The 17,730-nt window shown below is 45.7% G+C and overlaps 2 protein-coding genes across 2 annotated transcripts in view; one reads left to right on the forward strand and one right to left on the reverse strand.

Moving 5' to 3' along the window:
- Nucleotides 1–6,574, reverse strand: part of EIPR1 (EARP complex and GARP complex interacting protein 1) — a 168,672-nt gene extending 162,098 nt beyond the window's left edge. Inside the window, exon 1 of the mRNA XM_074991214.1 lies at nt 6,418–6,574. Coding sequence (XP_074847315.1) covers nt 6,418–6,459 — 42 coding nt within the window. The 5' untranslated portion in view covers nt 6,460–6,574. The remainder of the gene's footprint in view (nt 1–6,417) is intronic.
- A 24-nt stretch (nt 6,575–6,598) lies between these two features.
- TRAPPC12 (trafficking protein particle complex subunit 12) overlaps nt 6,599–17,730 on the forward strand; it is a 106,388-nt gene continuing 95,256 nt past the window's right edge. The window contains exons 1-2 of the mRNA XM_074991215.1: nt 6,599–6,678; nt 10,547–11,766. Of these exons, the coding sequence (XP_074847316.1) occupies nt 10,552–11,766 (1,215 nt within the window). The 5' untranslated portion in view covers nt 6,599–6,678; nt 10,547–10,551. The remainder of the gene's footprint in view (nt 6,679–10,546; nt 11,767–17,730) is intronic.

Genomic DNA, 17,730 nt, shown 5'->3' on the forward strand with positions numbered 1-17,730 from the left:
CATCATTAAACCATTTACTTGCCATTTCTTGAAACATCTCAGTTGCTGCTCTGACATGAACACACAATGGTATGTTAACTAAGGCTGCATGTCTATCACAGAAGTCACAAATTCCCTGACTTTCTGAGATCTCCATGACTTCTGCAGCAACTGGTGTGGCTGGTCCCCTAACCACTAACCAGCCACACTAACCACTGCTGGGGCAGTCTCGAATCATTGCAGTGCTCATCTAGCAGCAGCAATTTACATATGGCAAGGGGCTCAGGGCTGATGCAGAGAGCTGGGGTGCAGATCAGCACTTACTTCGGGGGGGGGCTCCCCAGAAACAACCAGCATGTCCCTGCAGCTCCTGAGTAGATTGGCCATGGGCCTCTAATCACTGGCCCTGCCTGCAGAGACCACCCCTGCAATTCCCATTGGCTGGTGTTCCTGTCCAATGGGAACTGTGGAACCAGCTCTCCTGGAAGGGACAGAATGAGGAGACCCCTAGCCTGTCCTCCCCTAGAAGCTGCAGGGGCATGCTGGCCACTTCCAGGGAGCTACACAGAGCCCAGTAGAAGCAGGTCAGCCCCCACCAAACCCAGCCTCTCTTGGCACCAACAAGGGTTCTGGGCCACACAAACCCTGGCCTGCACCCCTCCACCATCAGAGCACACACAGCCCCCACAACCCACACCCTTCCACCCCCTCTCCCAAGAGCACACACAGGCCCCCAGCCCATGTCACCCCCAGTGTACATGCAGCCCACCCTGGCCCTTGCACTCCTTAGAGCACCCACTGCCCAAACTGTATTTAAGGACATATAGTACAAGTCACGAATAGATCATAGGCTGTGAGCTGCCTGTGACTTTTACTAAAAGTGCCCATGACCTAAAACAATCTTAATGAAAACTCATTTTTAACACAACTTACTCAAATACAACTTAGATGGGGCTACTATAAAGTGGATGAACAACTGGCTGGATAACCGTACCCAGAGAGTAGTTATTAATGGTTTTCAATCCTGCTGGAAAAGCATAACTAGTGGGGTTCCGCAGGGGTCTGTTTTAGGACCGGTTCTGTTCAATATCTTCATTACCGATTTAGATATTGACATAGAAAGTACACTTATTAAGTTTGCAGATGATACCAAGCTGGGAGGGGTTGCAACTTCTTTGGAGGATAGGGTCATAATTCAAAAGGATCTGGATAAACTGGAGAAATGGGCTGAGGTAAACAGGATGAAGTTTAAGAAGGACAAATGCAAAGTGCTCCACTTAGGAAGGAACAATCAGTGTCACACATACAGAATGGGAAAGGACTGCCTAGGAATGAGTACAGCAGAAAGGGATCTAGGGGTTATAGTGGACCACAAGCTAAATATGAGTCAACAGTGTGATGCTGTCGCAAAAAAACCAAACATGATTCTAGGATGCATTAACAGGTGTGTTGTGAACAAAACACGAGAAGTCATTCTCCCGCTCCACTCTGCGCTGGTTAGGCCTCAGCTGGAGTATTGTGTCCAGTTCTGGGCACCGCAGTTCAGGAAGGATGTGGAGAAATTGGAGAGGGTCCAGAGGAGAGCAACGAGAATGATCAAAGGTCTAGAGAACATGACCTATGAAGAAAGACTGAAAGAATTGGGCTTGTTTAGTCTGGAAAAGAGAAGATTGAGGGGGCACATGATAGCAGTTTTCAGGTATGTAAAAGGGTGTCATAAGGCAGATGGAGGGAACTTGTTCTTCCTTGCCTCTGAGGATAGAACCAGAGGCAATGGACTTAAATTGCAGCAGGGGAGGTTCAGGTTGGACATTAGGAAAAAGTTCCTAACTGTCAGGGTGATCAAACACTGGAACGAATTGCCAAGGGAAGTGGTAGAATCTCCATCACTGGGGATATTTAAGAAGAAGTTAGATAGATGGCTTTCAGGGATGGTCTAGAAAGTGCTTGGTCCTGCCATGAGGGCAGGGGGCTGGACTCGATGGCCTCTCGAGGTCCCTTCCAGTCCTACTCTTCTATGATTCTATGATTCCATGTGGGTCACATTGACAAAGGGGGCAACTACAGCATCACCAACAAATTTCTAATGATTGAGGGTAATTGGATGAACAGTGATGTATCACAAGATGCATTTCAGTCTCCTTCTTGACCCATACAGGCTGCCTGCCTTGCAAGCAGGAGCCTTGGATCTTCCCACGCTGCAGGAAAGAGAAGCAACCAAGGGCATATACCTCCAGAAATGGCTGGCATTTCTGTCCCACTGCCCAGAACGTGGTCAAGTATTCTCTCTGACTGTACTGTAGGGAAGACAGTGAAGATGAGCCAGAGAGAAGACTGACTAGGGGATGAAACTATAACTTACAAATTCAATTCTTCTGACTATTTGTCAATATCCTGATAGCTCTCTTTGACAAAGCAACAAGTCTTTCCTATAGGGGAGATGTAGTAGATGTGGTATATCTTGACATTAGTAAGGCATTTGATATAATCTCACATGACCTTCTCATTAACTAGGGAAAAACAATGTAGATTAAATTTACTATAAGGCAGGTGCAGAAGTGGTTGGATAAGAGTTCCCAGAGAGTACTTAATGGTTCAGCAGTCACGCTGGCTAACTGCAGTTGTTAACCACCCTGACAAAGTTTTTTGTCATGTGCAACCTAAACCTCCTTTGCTGCAATTTAGGACCTTTGCTTGTCTTATACTCAGAAGTTAAAACAAATTATATTTTTCACACTGGAATAAATTGCTTAGGGAATTTGCGAAATTCCATCATTAGAGATTTTTAAGAGCAGGTTAGGAAAAACACCTGTCAGGAATGGTCTAAGATCAGAGGTTCTCAAACTTTAGCAACCTGAGGGCCAGCATTTTGATTTAATTTTTTTCCTTGACTCCCCCCAAGTATGAGTTTAAATTTCCCCATGGGTGCTCAACTCCCCTGGGCCTCAAATGCACTCAATCCACCAAGGGCCTACCCCACTCTGTCAATTGCTGGAGCCATGAAATTCGTATAAGCCCTCCCTGCTCCCAGCCAGCCCACTACCCAAGATCCCTGTCGGGAGCTGAGATGGATGTCCCCAGGGGGTTCCAAGACTCCCAGTCCACCATTTCACAATTTCTCCCATTTTCTCTCTCCCCCCACCCCCCCCCCAAAAAAAAGAAAGAAAGAAATATTCCTCCAAGGGCACACATATGGCAATTTGAAAACCCAGATATAGATGGTGCTTGGTCCTGCCGTGAATGCAGGGAACCGGACTTGTTAACCTCTAGAGTTCATTCCAGTTTTATGATCCCTTGAACTGTTGCTATATCCTGCATATTACACTGTAAGTTGCTCAGCACAGTGACTATTCTGCTGTACATCTGTATACTGCCTTGGACAATAAGTGGCCCCCATTCTAGCTGAGGCACTCGAGACTATAAATAAATAAAACTAACAGATACAGAACACTAGTTATTGAATAAAACAAGCCACATTGCTTTATACCCAATGCTATTATGCATCTAACACATCTTCCTACTTTTCATCTATCCTGCCAAGTACAGCACAAGCAGTCCCCTTCTACTTCAGCTGCTTGCCCAGGGTTCTGCAAAATTTCAAAGAGCCATTTTTTTCTTGGTTTTGTGTTTGACGAAAATATTTTACGAGCCACATCACACACAAAGTTACTTGTGCATATACACAAAGATAGCAGGCTCTGGAAGAGAGGAGTCAGGGATGTAAGAGTGGTTGTGGGGTGCTGGCTTTTGGAAGGGGCTCAGGGCAGAAGGCTGGAGTGCAGGAAGGGGTGCAGGGTGGTAGCTTTGGATGGGACTGAGCACAGAAGGTTGGAATACAAAAGGGGGTGCTGGTTCTGGGAAGGGGTTTGGCATGTGGCTTACAACAGGGTAGCACTTACCAGGAACTGCTGCTGGCTAGCAGCGGAGCAAGGCTAAGGCAGACGTCCTGCCTGCCCCATCCCCACGCTGCCCCCAGAAGGGCCTATATGCCCCAAAGATCCCTGAGGATGGACTACAAGGCTACTTGGATCCACATGCTGTCCCCTCTGCCACCACCACCCCTTTAGCTCCCATCTCTCACAGTTCCTGTTTCTGGCCAAAGGGGACATGTTGGGACACTGCTTGGCAGGTGCCACACATACAAAGACCACTAGCCTCCTCTCCCACCCCATGCTGGCTACTTAGCTGCAACCCTGCTCCAACACCAGAGCTCTCCAGTAACTAGGAGAGGGAACATCCACACAGCTACACACGGGTAGCTGCAGTCACAGATTGACAACATACGTTTGTGCTCAAGAACCACTGCTGATCATCAGTTGTGTGGTGGGGGAGCAGTTTGCGAAAGGCTCTCACCCCCATTATCTCCCCTCATGCTCTGCAATGGCTGTCTTCCTTTCACTGCCCATCATTTATCCCCTGAAAAGCCCTATCACTCCCCCAGGGGGCTCTGCTCCTACACCATCCTCTGCCTGGCCAACAGACCTTCCATACCCTCAGGCTTCCCACCAACCCTGCCTAGGGATAACAGCTTTGGCCGGACGAATTCCTGAAGGTTTCATCACATGACATTATCTTTAAATTTTTTAAAATTTCTTACATCCCTGTCCAAAATATGTGACAGTAAACTGGGGTGGGGGGCTCCCTCACCAACGTGCAGGGAGCCAGGAAGCAGGCGGCAGCCACCAGTGCTCCTTCAATTTCCTTGAGCCTTGGAGAACCAGGAAGCAGACAGCAGCCACAGGAACTGCCCCCGGCTTCCCCTGAGTCTCCGGGAGCTGTGAAGAGGATGGCAGCCACTGGTTCTCCCCTCAGCTTCCCCTGAACCTCAGGGAGTCAGCAAGGAGGCGGCAGCTGCTGGTACTCCCCCAACTTCCCAAAGGCGCAGGGAGACCAGAAGCAGAGCACCAAACTATCCTATCTTTGGAAGGGCCCCATCTGGCTCCCTTTTCCTGTGGCCAGAAAGCACTTAAGCTCTCCATGGGTTCTCCCGCCAGCAGCTGCTCCTGCACATGCTGCTGAGGGGAACGTCAGCTGGCAGGGGACCAAATACGGGGTAATTAGCCCATTTTTAAAAGTAAGTCAGGACGCCTTTCTGGGTCCCGAAATACGGGGCTATCCTGCCCAATATGGGAAGGATGGTCACCATACCCCTATTTTAAGAACAGCATTCACGATTTATAATGTCATACATGCAAGACATTGGCAAACATTTTACATAGTCTCTTGATAAGAACATAAGAACGGCCATACTGGGTCAGACCAAAGGTCCATCCAGCCCAGTATCCTGTCTGCCAACAGTGACCAGTGTCAGGTGCCCCAGAGGAGGCGTAGCATTTTTGTTGTTGGTGAATTTCTCACTGCAAATCAGACATAAAGAAAACCCAGACACTTGGATTTAAATGTGAAGGATTGGATTCATTCAGTTTGAAATTCCGTTTTCCATCTTCAATTTTGCTCTTTTTTCAAGTTATTGTAAACTTAATTATACAAGTTTTATTTCATATTTAAGTTCAGTTTTCTTTCTTAAAATCTTGTTGCCCTTCACAGCAGAAATACCACATGCTTCCTTTTTCTTTTCAGACCCAATACTTGGTTAGCAACATGATCAAAACACAGATACAGTATCATATCCCACAATGCACTGAACATATTGAAGGAGGAACAGTAACAGACAGGGAGCTGTGTTAATCTGTATTCCAACAAAACAAAGCACCAGAAATGTAGCACTTTAAGGACTAACAAAATGGTTTATTCGGTAATGAGCTTTCATGGGACAGACCCACTTCATCAGATCAATTTCATTTTCAATACAGAAGTTATCCAACATTTGGGGATCATATATCTTTTGCTTTTGCTATTTATACATTCACCATTTACCCAAAATCATCAGAAGGATTTTTTTTAACTTTGCAATTATAGTAGTGGGAGCCAAAAAGAATTCCTTAAAGAGCCACATGCCGCTCTGGAGCCACAGGTTGCAAACCCCTGCACTAGCCCCAGTGCAAAACCCAGCTGCCAGCGAGGCCAGTGCCAGGTACACAAGCACGAGGGTAACATACAGTACATTAGCTGCGCTGCCCGAGCACGATGTGGCAGCAACAGCTCCACAAGGCAGGGCAGGCTCTAGCTCTGCAATCCCTCACTCCTCCAGACACTCCCCTCCCGGAGCAGGCAATTAAAGAGCCAGCCACTGGAGAGCGAGAGACATCACTGGCTACGGTGCGCTCCCACAACTGAGACCCCGCTCCACAGAGGCAGCCCCGGGCGCATCCCCCACATGGCCCCTGCAGGAAATAGCCAGGGATGGACCAGGCCAAGTCCGCAGGGTTGAAACCCCAACCCTTCCCCACAGCAACAGCCCCTACCGCCGTCCTTCCCCCACGCCCCGCGGCGGGCAGCCGCCGCCTCCCGGCATGTTCCCCTCCACGCCCCGCGCACCTGGAACTCCAGCCCATAGATCACTGGCGCGTCGTCCTCCATGACCCGCCCCCCCACTCGACAGCCGCACGCCCCTGTGCCCTGCCTGAGCCGGCTCGCCTCACTCAGGCGCTAGGCGCTAGCCCGGGCCTTTCTGAGCCACTGCGGCATCCGTTGCTCTCCTCTTCCGGGTGATGCGGGTGACGCGCCTGGGTGATGGCGCAGGCGCAGTAGTCGCGGACCCCTTCAGGTGGCGCACAGCAGTGGTGCGAGGCTGAGCAGGTGAGAGTCTGGGCAGTGGCGAGGAGCGGGGGGGCAGGGGCTTTACCATTCCAGCCTGGCCCAGGCACCGGTTGAGGCGAAGCGGCAGCAGAGGGGATGATGTGCAGGGTCTGCCTGCCGTGCGCAGCGTGAGGTTACCCCTCCCCTCCGCCATGGAGGAGCGCGAGCAGCGCCTGACAGTGCGCCCCAGCGAGCCGTCTGGAGCCGCCCCGCGGGCTCCTGGCTGCCTCCCCGCCGACCGCGGATCCGCCCTCAGCGCTGTGTGCGGTGTCTGCCCGGGACTTCCACCCCCGCGGTTAAAGGGGAGGCAGGGGAACCGACTGGCCGGATGCCCAGCCTGGGACAGTAACACAGATGCCCCATAAAGACTCAAAAACAGCAAAAAGTCCTGTGGCACCTCATAGACTAACAGGTATACTGGAGTATAAGCTTCTGGGCAAAGACCCGCTGCTGCCTGATTCCTACTTCCCCGCCACTGGCTGGAGCCAGGAAGCCAGGGCTGCCAGGGCTACTGTGCTGGTCAGTTCCCAGGCTCCTGCCAGCGGAGGGGAGCCAGGAGCCAGGCTGCCTCCTGGTTTCCAGCTTCCTGGCACTCCCAGGACCAGAAAGCTGCTCCTGCCAGGAGGCAGCCTGCCCCTCTCCCACCAACAGGAGCAGCAGCCTTAGCCACCTTTGACAGAGCTGGGAAATGGACCAGCGCAGCAGCTGGTCAGTTTCCCCAGCTCCTCTGAGTGGCAGGGAGCTGATTCCTGGCAGCCCAGAGATTGTTACCGTTCAGTTTTCACATTTCAAGGTGCTTTGACAGAATAGTTTCCCCCCTCAGTTTTCCCATCTGTAAAATGTGGTTAATATGTCAGCCTCACCAATGTATTCATAAGCATTCAACGGCATGTCAGAAGTGCTAAGAAATCTTTGGCAAGAAACTTCTATGTAAGCACTTCTTATTACTAATTCCTTAGAATACAGAGTCCCATATCATCTTATTAAGTCTTGAGCAAGCTTATAGGAGACATTAGGTAGGTTTCTGTTTTCTGAAATTTGAGAGACAGACTCCTAGACTTCAACAAACATTTCAGAAATTTTAAGATGCAAATTTTCTCTGTGGGTTGCAACAGTGGTTTTACTGGAATCAGTAGCAAAATGCCCACTGTCTTAAGTGGGAGCAGGAAAAGGTGCATATTGATTTTCCCTTTTCTTGCATACCAATACATGTTATTTATTATCATTAATATTTATAGTGCAATAATACCTAAAGTCCTCAGGTAATCTGTAGAGGTACTATGCAATCACAGCTAATCATCATCATCACCATCAAGAACTGTGGGCTCAGTGCCCATTGGTGTCTGATGCCTCTCTCACCATTTCCTTCCATCTTTCCCTGTCCAGTGCAGAGTGGCTTAGTTTCCGTAAACTAGCTCTGCACCAATCTACTATATCATCTATCCATTCTCTGCGGGGTCTGCTTCTCCTATTCGAACCGTCCATTATGCTGAATACCAGGGTCTTGATTTTTTGTTCATCATTCATTCTGCAAATATGCCCAAATAGTTGTAGCTTCCATTTTAAAACCTTCTGCAGCAGGTTCTCTTTCAGCTTTATATATCTCTCTGTATAATTCCTCATTGGTGACCACCTGCTTCCATCCTATTCTCAGAATCTTTCTATAACAACTCCGTTTAAATGCCAATATTCTTTTTTTCGAATCTTTCATTATCACCTACGTCTTACATCCATACAACATGCTGCTAAATACACACGTTTTCAAGATGCTCAGCTTTGTTCTTAAGTGAATTGCTTTGCTTTTCCAGATCTTACCTGTCGCCTTCAAACTCACTCTTGCTTTCGCTATTCTAGTTGCTATTTTCTTCTTACAGTCTAGATCATACGTTATGTTGCTCTCCAGATATGTGAACTTCTCTACATTTTCTAGTTCAATGCCATCAACGCTGATCTTCCTTCCTATTTCCTTATTTCTAAATACCATTGTTTTTGTTCTATTGATGTTCATAATTAGTCTGGACCACTTCCCTTCTTCATTTAACACCCACACCGTTTTCACTAGCTTCTCCTCATCTTCCTCAATGATAAATATATCATCTGCAAACCTCAAGTTGTTAATTCTTTTCCCATGCACAGATACCCTTTCTACCTCTTCCTTGATCTTGTGCATCGCTCTCTCCAGATGTGCGATGAAGATACCTGGTGATATTGGATTGCCTTGTCTTGTACCTCCACTTGTTTTAACCAACTTCCCAACTCCTTGCATGTTCTCACCACTGCCTCCTCATTGTCATTGATATGCTTCAACAACCGTATCAGTCTGCTGTCCACTCCATATGACTCCAACACAGCCCAAGTCACTTTCTGATCTATACTGTCAAATGTCTTTTGAAAATTGACGGAGCAAGGGTATACGTTCTTGTTCTTTTGTTGAGCTTTTTCTGCTATCAGTCTCAGTACAAATATCTGCTGTATGGGTCTTCTATTTTTTCAGAACCCCGATTGCTCGTCTGCTATATGTTCTTCTATCTGCAGTCTTAGTCTCTCAGTATCATCATCAGTATCTTGCCTAGGTGACTTGTTAGGACAATCGTGCTGTAGTTCTTACAGTCCAGTGTACTTCCTTTCTTGGGTATTGTCACTAGCACAGATCTTGTCCATTCCTTAGGTGCCTTCCCTTCTTTCCATGCTATATTACATAGTCGGTGTATTTCCTGAATCATGCTTTCTCCATCGTATTTGATCATCTCTCACATGATCTTATCATGTCCCAGGCTCTTGTTGTTCTTTAGTCATTTCACTGCTTTTTCTATTTCCTCCTTCAAAATATCGGTCTTGATCTCAATGCTCGGCGGAGATATCACTTTCAGTTCTTCAATCAAGTCCCTTATTTAAAAAGTTTATCATGTAAAAAGAAAAGCACAACATGTGATTGACAAAAATGCAACAAGGGGGAGATTAGCAGGGGACTGAGTAACAAAAATAGTGATTTAATGAAGAATTTTTAGCCAATCAATATAGCACTAATTACAGTTCACCATCTGAATGGCACCTACCCAAATTATTACTGAATAAGTGGCCAAGAAAAAGGAAGGTTTGGGCATTAGTTTGCCAGGGAAGCAACACCCTCCTCTCCTCAAGTAGACCTTCCTGTCCCAATTTGCTCTTTGGAAAGAATGTTAACTTTTCTTTTATTTCGATAAAACTTTCAGAGGCACGTAGATGATTGAGAATGTGTATCTGCAGAAGTGGTGATGCTGATATAAATTTTTGAACAATCCAAAGGATTGGCAGGGAAGTCTAAAACCCAAAGGATACCAAGATATTTTTGGTCATATAGGGAAGAGGGACTCCTGCCATGGGAAGAGTGAATCTCCATTTTTGGCCTGCTCTTGAAGTACTGTTTCATTCTTGCAATATCAAAATAAGTAACTGTAGAAGAAAGATATTTTTGTAAGAAACATACAGTCTGTTCCAGTTTAGTACTGATGTTTGTGGCTGCCTCTGAGCAAGTAACCTGTGGTGTTGTTAGACTGAAAGGAAATGTTTGCAGCATAATGCTAGATGTCTTTTTGGGGAGGCTGGAGTGGTTAAATGGAAGTGTGTGGACCAACACTCTCCCATCATTGCTTTCCTGAAATTGTGTTTTCGGATTCACAAATTCGTGGTGGCAGAAGGTAAACTTAAAACATATTAGTGCCAAGTACAGAATAGATGACCAACAGTTAATTGTCAAAAATAAATATTCTAAAAGTCAAATGACAATAAAGTCCTTCTTTGCCTTTTTAATAAATACTCTTGAGTTTTAGAATAGTGATTTAAATTGATTGATAAAATTAACTTTTGAAATATCTCTTTCTTTCTTTAGGCACAATGGAAAATAATCAATGTAACAAAGAGGATGCCACAAAGAGTCTTTCAAATGAGGAGGCAAGTGAAAGTGTAGCTCAACAAAGAGCTCAAGAAGAACTTCTCTTTCATGAGGAAACCATTGATCTTGGCGGAGATGAATTTGAGTCTGAAGGGAATGAGACCATCTCAGAGGATTCCAATAACTTCATAGATAAACTTAACGAACATATGATGGAAAGTGTCATTATTTCTGATTCTCCAAACAATAGTGAAGATGACACCGGTGAACTTGGTTGCCTGCAGGAAATTGTGGAACAAATGGAAGTCAAGGAACTTTGTGCACACGAAGGGAAAGTGAGTAAGGAAGAAGCTCTTGGTAATGATAGTGAAACTGAACATGAAGAAACACCAAAAGACATTTCTGATATTGGAACAGATGATCAGTCATCTTTAAAGGAAGAATTTATTTCAGAAGCAGTGAAAGATGAACTTACCATGGGGAATGAAGCTCAAGGTGACTCAACACCAAGTAAATTTGATGAAAGCAAGTCTGAGGAACCAGTATCATCACCCCTTGCCAGCAAATCATCTTCTGAAGCTGAACCTATCCCTGTATGCACCATTTTTAGTCAAGCAAACAATGTTAATACTCAACCACAGTTTTTCGTACATGATGGCTTTGAGCCTCAAATGGTGAAGTCTCCTAGTTTTAGTAGTGTAAGCGAGGCTTCAGTGAAGTCTCTTCCACAAGTGGTTCAACCAAGTCCTAGCCTAAGCACATTTTTTGGTGATCCTGTTAACACTAATAATCTAGCTGCTGATTTTTTTGATTCTTTCACTACGTCCACTTTTATTTCTGTCAGTAACCCTAATGCAGGTTCTTCAGTCCCAGAGCAAATGTCATCCCTTAGTTCTGTTGGAGACAGTTCCAATGACTCTGCTGACCCTACTTACGCTATAGGAAATGGGAGAGCTGAAGCCGGTGGTCCTCCTGCATCTTTAGAAATATCGCAATCTCCTAAACCATTTTCGCAGATCCAAGCTGTTTTTGCTGGAAGTGATGACCCATTTGCTACAGCTTTAAATATGAGTGAATTAGACAGAAGAAATGATGCCTGGCTTCCCAGTGAGGAAACTAGAAACGTTTTGATTTCAGTAGCCACTCAGCAATATAGTGCTCTGTTTATAGACAAAGAGAATCTCACCATGCCTGGATTAAAGTTTGACAACATCCAGGTAAGAATCTACAGCTATATCCTGCTTATTGTTTGTATGTTAAACCAATGAAATGGGATGACATGGCTAGTGATCTAATCTTTTGATTACCCTGTTGTACAGTGTGTGCTCATCTTATATGTACTCTTGAAATCATTATTAGAGTATTTAAGATGACTGACTGATCAACCATTCATGAAAGGACTCTAAAATAAATCACATGTAATAATCAGAAACCTCTGTAACTTATTTGTACTCTTGTGTACAGTAAACCCTCACTACAATGGACTGATAGTGGGGAAGGTTGTCAGCTCTTCCCAAAAGTTCATTATATGCAAGGGTTTACTGTCCACCCACCCTGCCAGGCTCCCCTAGCCTCTCCCCCACAAAAAATTAAAACCCTGCCACTCACCAGAGTGGCTGTGGATGGAGGAACTGCTGCACCCTGCTGCGTGGCTGGTGGCACCCAGCAGCATGTCTGGAGCTGCCTCGCTGCACGGCTGGAAGTACCTGTCGTGTGGCCTCACCGTGCATGTCTGGAAGCGCCCCACAACACGTAGCTAGAGGCACCCGGTCCCACAGCCAGAGGTGCTTCGCCATGCGCGGCGCCACTGCACGGCCTAGAGCAACCGCCACTACCCACGCATGGTGGCTCCAGCAGAGAAGGTGGCAGCTCTTCCAGGCTGCATGAGCCATAAGAGTTTTAACTTTTTTAAGTGGGGGGCAGCGATTTTATGAACCCCCGTGGACTTCAGGAAGAACGGAAGATATGTCCATTGTTCCTGAATTCCACTAAATCGAAGTCCGTAAAATCGAGGGTGTACTATAATCAGTTTACACAGAATCTAAGCTTTCATTTAAAAAGTCATTTCTAGCTTTTGCAAATATAACCTTCCAAACAGGAACCAAATATCACCAAAAGCAGTCTGGTGTACTATGAAGTTTTCAGATGGGTTTCTCCATTTGCTTGTAGAATTCAGCACTACAGCTGACGGACTGACTTCTTGTCGTTTTTCTGAGTTGAATGTTCCGAATGTTTCTGGTAGTACTGACACTGAGAAGAATCTGATAATTTGCACTCTGATACTGCTTAGGATAGCTAGGAGTCTAGCTATCAGAAGGCAGTCATGGAAGACATATGCTAGTGAGGAGGACCCAAAATGGAGGTTGGTAGGGGGATAGAGCAGTAAAGACAGATTCCCTTCTCAGCAGCCAGGTAGCACTTTACAGAAGAGAAGCAGCACAAATCTCCTTTTTCTATGTTTTAGCAAGACTAGAATTTCAAGATTATCTGGAGTCTGCTGTCTAGAAACTGATGTAAAAACAGGATCCAGAGACTGCTTCACAGTAGAAATCCTTATATCCTCTCCCATCCCAGCAGCTGAAACTGGGTTGGTGATTAAGCTGCTCGACAGTTTTGCATCTGAACTTTACAGGCAATGTTCCACGTCCTTCTCTTTCATCTCTACACCTCTGGCTAGTAGGTTTTGTCTTCCAGATGATAGGGGTCAGGTAATATTTTTTCAATCCTTGTTTAATAGTACTGTAGTATAAAATTCATTATCACTCAGTGAAATAAGAATGATGTTAGGAATAAAGAGTCAAGAGGCAGAGAGGCACATTTTCTTTATCTTCAGTAGCCACCAGGAAAGCTTCCATGATGAGCAGGATTCTCTCCCCCCAAACACACACACAATGGCAGCACTCAGGGGAAGACAGCTCTGTTCCCTTTTGATAGGGTGATCTCCTCCCCCCTCACCCGTGCATCCGTGGCTGCCTGTTGCTGAGGTGGTGAAGCTTTGCTTCACCAGCCTTTTAACAGGGGGATCCCTGTTAACCAGGGCCCCTCCTGACTCCTCTGCCCACCCTGCAACTGCATGGGAGGGCACCCCAGGCCAGCTGCAATCCCCCTTCACAGGAGAATCACCTCCCCCGCTGTGGTGGCTGCTGCAGCTTACCTGACTCACAGCTGCCAGCCAGCAGCCTTTTAACATGGGGATCCCTGTTCACAAGGGTGTCCCTGTTCCCTGCCCCGCTCTCGCCTCCCCAGTGGCAGCACCCCAGGGCAGAACTGGCTGAACAAAGTGCTCCACCAGCTCTCTTCCCCCTTCACAGGGGGATCCCCTGCTCTTGGCTGCGGCAGTGGCTGCTGGTGCTGAGCTGGCGGGCTGGGCCCCCACCCTCTCGACTTGTACAAATTTCAAGTTACACCTGGCTTTCCAGGAACATAACTGTGGTGCAAATCAAAGGTCTACTGTATATTAGGAAGCAAGAAAATATCCAGAAAGATTTGAATAATAGGAAAAAGTTAAAAAATAGTGCTCTCTTCCCAGCAGCCAATGAAAGAAGAGAGAAAAGTGGTTCCCCCATTCCTGTAATAGATCCACCAGTCCTTCACTCACTAGGCAAGCGAAATGTAGCTCAGATTAAGGTGTAATTTGCAATGTGGCCTTCATGAAGCATGGCCACGTGTGCTTTTGTAGCTGTTTCAAATGCAGCAGGATCCAGAAAAAACTGCAGTCCTCTCTATGTGAGATGTTCCTACAGCCAGCTACATAGGGACTGCTGTGGAAGTAGGGAAGAGAGGCTGATTAATTTCAAGGAGCTGCCTACTGTTTTATGTGGAGTGATTATAGAGAAGCCTAATGGTGAAACAGAATGGGATTGAAATTTCTTTATTTGGCTTGTATTGAGCTCTTACTGTTTGCCCAGTCAGTGTTTTGTCTAGCTCAGAAAAGAGCAGTGGGTTTGCCTGGCCGAGTGATATGAGAGAGTGCGTTTTCCCATTTCCAGCGAGCACTACTTCTCTTTAAAGTAATCTTGTCATCAGAATTTTTGTGGGGAAACCAGCAATGGATTGTTCCCATCTCTTCACCTGCATTTGATGGTTAGGTGGAATGAAGTCTGCCTTGTGCTGTTTGCTGTGCCTTAACTTCATGTGTGATTGGCCTCATGGCAGTCTTCATTTGTCATGTGGCCTTCTCCAAGTTAATTGTGATCTTTTTCCTTTTATGTTAGGTTGTTTATTGTTTTTTCCATTAATTCATGTGAATTGACAGCCCTTATTTATTTACAGATTAGGCAACAACATAAGCATCGTAAACAACATAAGCAGCGTAAACTTAAGTTACTTAGTTAAGTAAGTTAAGTTTTCCCCCTCTGCCTGGAACTAAACTGAAACCACCAACTATTTTCCCATAGGTTTTCCAACAGCTACAAGAAGTTGGCAACTCAGAGCTAAACGGAACTGAATTTGACCCCGAATCATATAGACAAGAGCAGAGTTGGAAAAAGTACCCAAAAAGTTACTTAAGTAAAAGTACAACTGCTGGGGGCAGGTGGTGGGGTGTGTGTGTACATAAGTACAAGTCACTGCTGTCCCCCTGGAAATCCACTTGAGTAAAAGTGCATGCACACATGCACTCTCACACACACATCACATCTTGATTGTATGCAAGTATCCAGAAGTGAAACAGCTGCACTTTTACTCAGGTAACTTATTGGGTATTTTTTCCACTTCTGCACAAAAGTCTGTGAGTCTTATTGCCTGTTTTCTGAGCTGACGTTCCCCATATACCTCCATTTTTTGATTATCCATTTATACCTTTTTCTCTCTTCATACAGTTCTTACTCTCTCAGATATTTGTGCAAATATTCTCCTGTATATCCACTCTTCCATTTCTGTCCCTTTTGAGGGATGCATTCTTGTGAATGAGGGATGAGTTCTCTTTAAACACACAAAAGGGCTAAATAAACTGATGTGTCTTCTTTCTTCGACTTCTTCACTGTTTCAGGTTGAGTCCTTCATTTATATACAGTACATCAAATCGCAGGTTTTAGCCACAATTACTAAAATGATATTGACCTCTGCCCTTGACACTTTGCAGCTAAAATATATTCACACTGGCTCAATTGTACCCACTGCTGACACCTGTTGTTGGCAATGGGTAACTTTTGTAGAATAGACAGTTATCTTGTATAAGCACTCTTGGAGGAATTCTGCACCAAAAATAATAAAAATTCTGTACATTGGATTTTAAAATTCATCGTATTTTATTAAAATAAACAATATAATCACACCATTTTAATTATTTTGGTAATTTATTTTAAAATACCCATCAATAAGTACATCTAGAACATTATAGACAACAGAGTTCCCCCAGAAGCAAATAATTAAAGCAACCCCTATGATAACCCAGTTCCTGTTCTCTGTTATGCTTCTGTTGAGTACCTCAGTCTGGATGTGTCATATATGCCAGCTGGATACATCTTGGGGGAAACTTTTCTCCTCCAGTCTCAGGCGTTCTTGTACTACCCACCCTGCCCCACAGCCTAGCTGTGGGATCCACCTCAGCCCAGATACTTGTATCTCCAAAGCCCGTCTCCAGGGATTCCCCCCATCCCAGACACCTTCTACTCCTCCTTCCCATCATCCTCCGAGCCCAATGATCCAGAGAAAGAAACAGTTTGATGCTGATTCCTGGGCTTGTATGGCATTTCATGCATGCCCCTTCCTTCAGGATTTGTTGGGAGCTACAGCACCCTGGGACCCTCCAGCTTCCCCTTTCCCCTCATAAGCGTTCTCTATTTGTGAGCTGGGCTTTGCTGGGTCCAGCAGCCCCTACTAGTGGTCTGCAACTTTGCAGCATCAATTCTACAGGGAAGAATAAAATTCTAGGAAGAGCTTTAATTCCATACAGATTCTTCATTGCATAGTGGTGCAGAATTCCCTGAGGAATATATATTACCATAATGCTTATAGACCTAAGTTGAGATTCTTGTCAGCTCTGGCCCTCCCTTTTACTGGGACCCCACTCTTTAAATACCCCTCTGAAATGCCGCCCCCCCATGCATGTGATGAAGTGGGTCTTTGCCCACGAAAGCTTATGCTCCGAAATATCTGTTAGTCTATAAGGTGCCACAGGACTTCTTGTTGTTCTCAAAGATACAGACTAAAATGGCTACCTCTCTGATAGTAAGTTGAGATTGGCGCCCTGTTTGCATGAGGCAGTACAATCACACTGAGAGAAAGTGTCTGCCTTAAAGCACTGAGAATTAGGCAAGTCAGACAAAGGGGCCGTGTCTGCACTACCCCCTCCTTTCAGAAGGGGAATAGTAATGAGCAAGTTGGGAAGATACTAATGAGGTAATTCCATGAATATGCAGCACCTCATTAGCATAAGGGCAGCCACACGCCCTTGTAGGCAGGGACCTTTTGAAAGCGCCCCCTCCCCCCCGACTTTGAAAGCCCCTTCTTCCTAAAACCAAATAGGAAGAAGGGGCTTTTGAAGTCTGCGGGGTCCTTTTGAAAAGCCCCCACCTACAAGGGCGGCGCGTGATTCAAAAGTGGTGGCTCCCATTATGTTAATGAGGTGCTGCATATTCACAGCAGCGCTTCATAGCATCTTCCCAACTCACTCATTACTATGCCCCTTCCAAAAGGAAGGGGCTAGCGTAGATGGAGCCAGGATGGGTAACAGAGGCATAGACAGGTGAAGTAACTTCCACAGCATCACAGAGTAAATGAATGGCAGAGCCAGGATTAGAACCCATGTCTGGACTGACTTCCAAGCTGCTGCTGTCCCATTAGATCACACTGTGTCACCGAAACTGCTCAAGCTGCTCTTCATTCATTGTATCTCTAATCTTGCGAGCTGGTGCTTTCTGGGCTTTTTGTTATCCTTACTTATTTTTGATCACTCCTGATTTGATGTATTCTTTATTCTCCCTGCCATTATCTTCTGTTACGTGCCAGTGTTTCTCACCTCATTTCTTTTTCCCCCTGCTTTCCTACTTGCTCATTTAATGACTTCTGTTATGCCAGCTGCCACTCTTTTCCCCTTTCTTGCTCTTTTAATGTATTTCTCCCAAATCAGCTTCCTTTTTAGCAAATTTAGATTCTCCTCACCACTGTCACTGTTTATACTCTCTACACTTCAGACTCTAGATGGTAGCAGCAACTAATATTTTCTCAAGTTAAATTTG

This window comes from Carettochelys insculpta, chromosome 3 (assembly GCF_033958435.1).
Source record: "Carettochelys insculpta isolate YL-2023 chromosome 3, ASM3395843v1, whole genome shotgun sequence".
Taxonomy (NCBI): Eukaryota; Metazoa; Chordata; order Testudines; family Carettochelyidae; genus Carettochelys; species Carettochelys insculpta.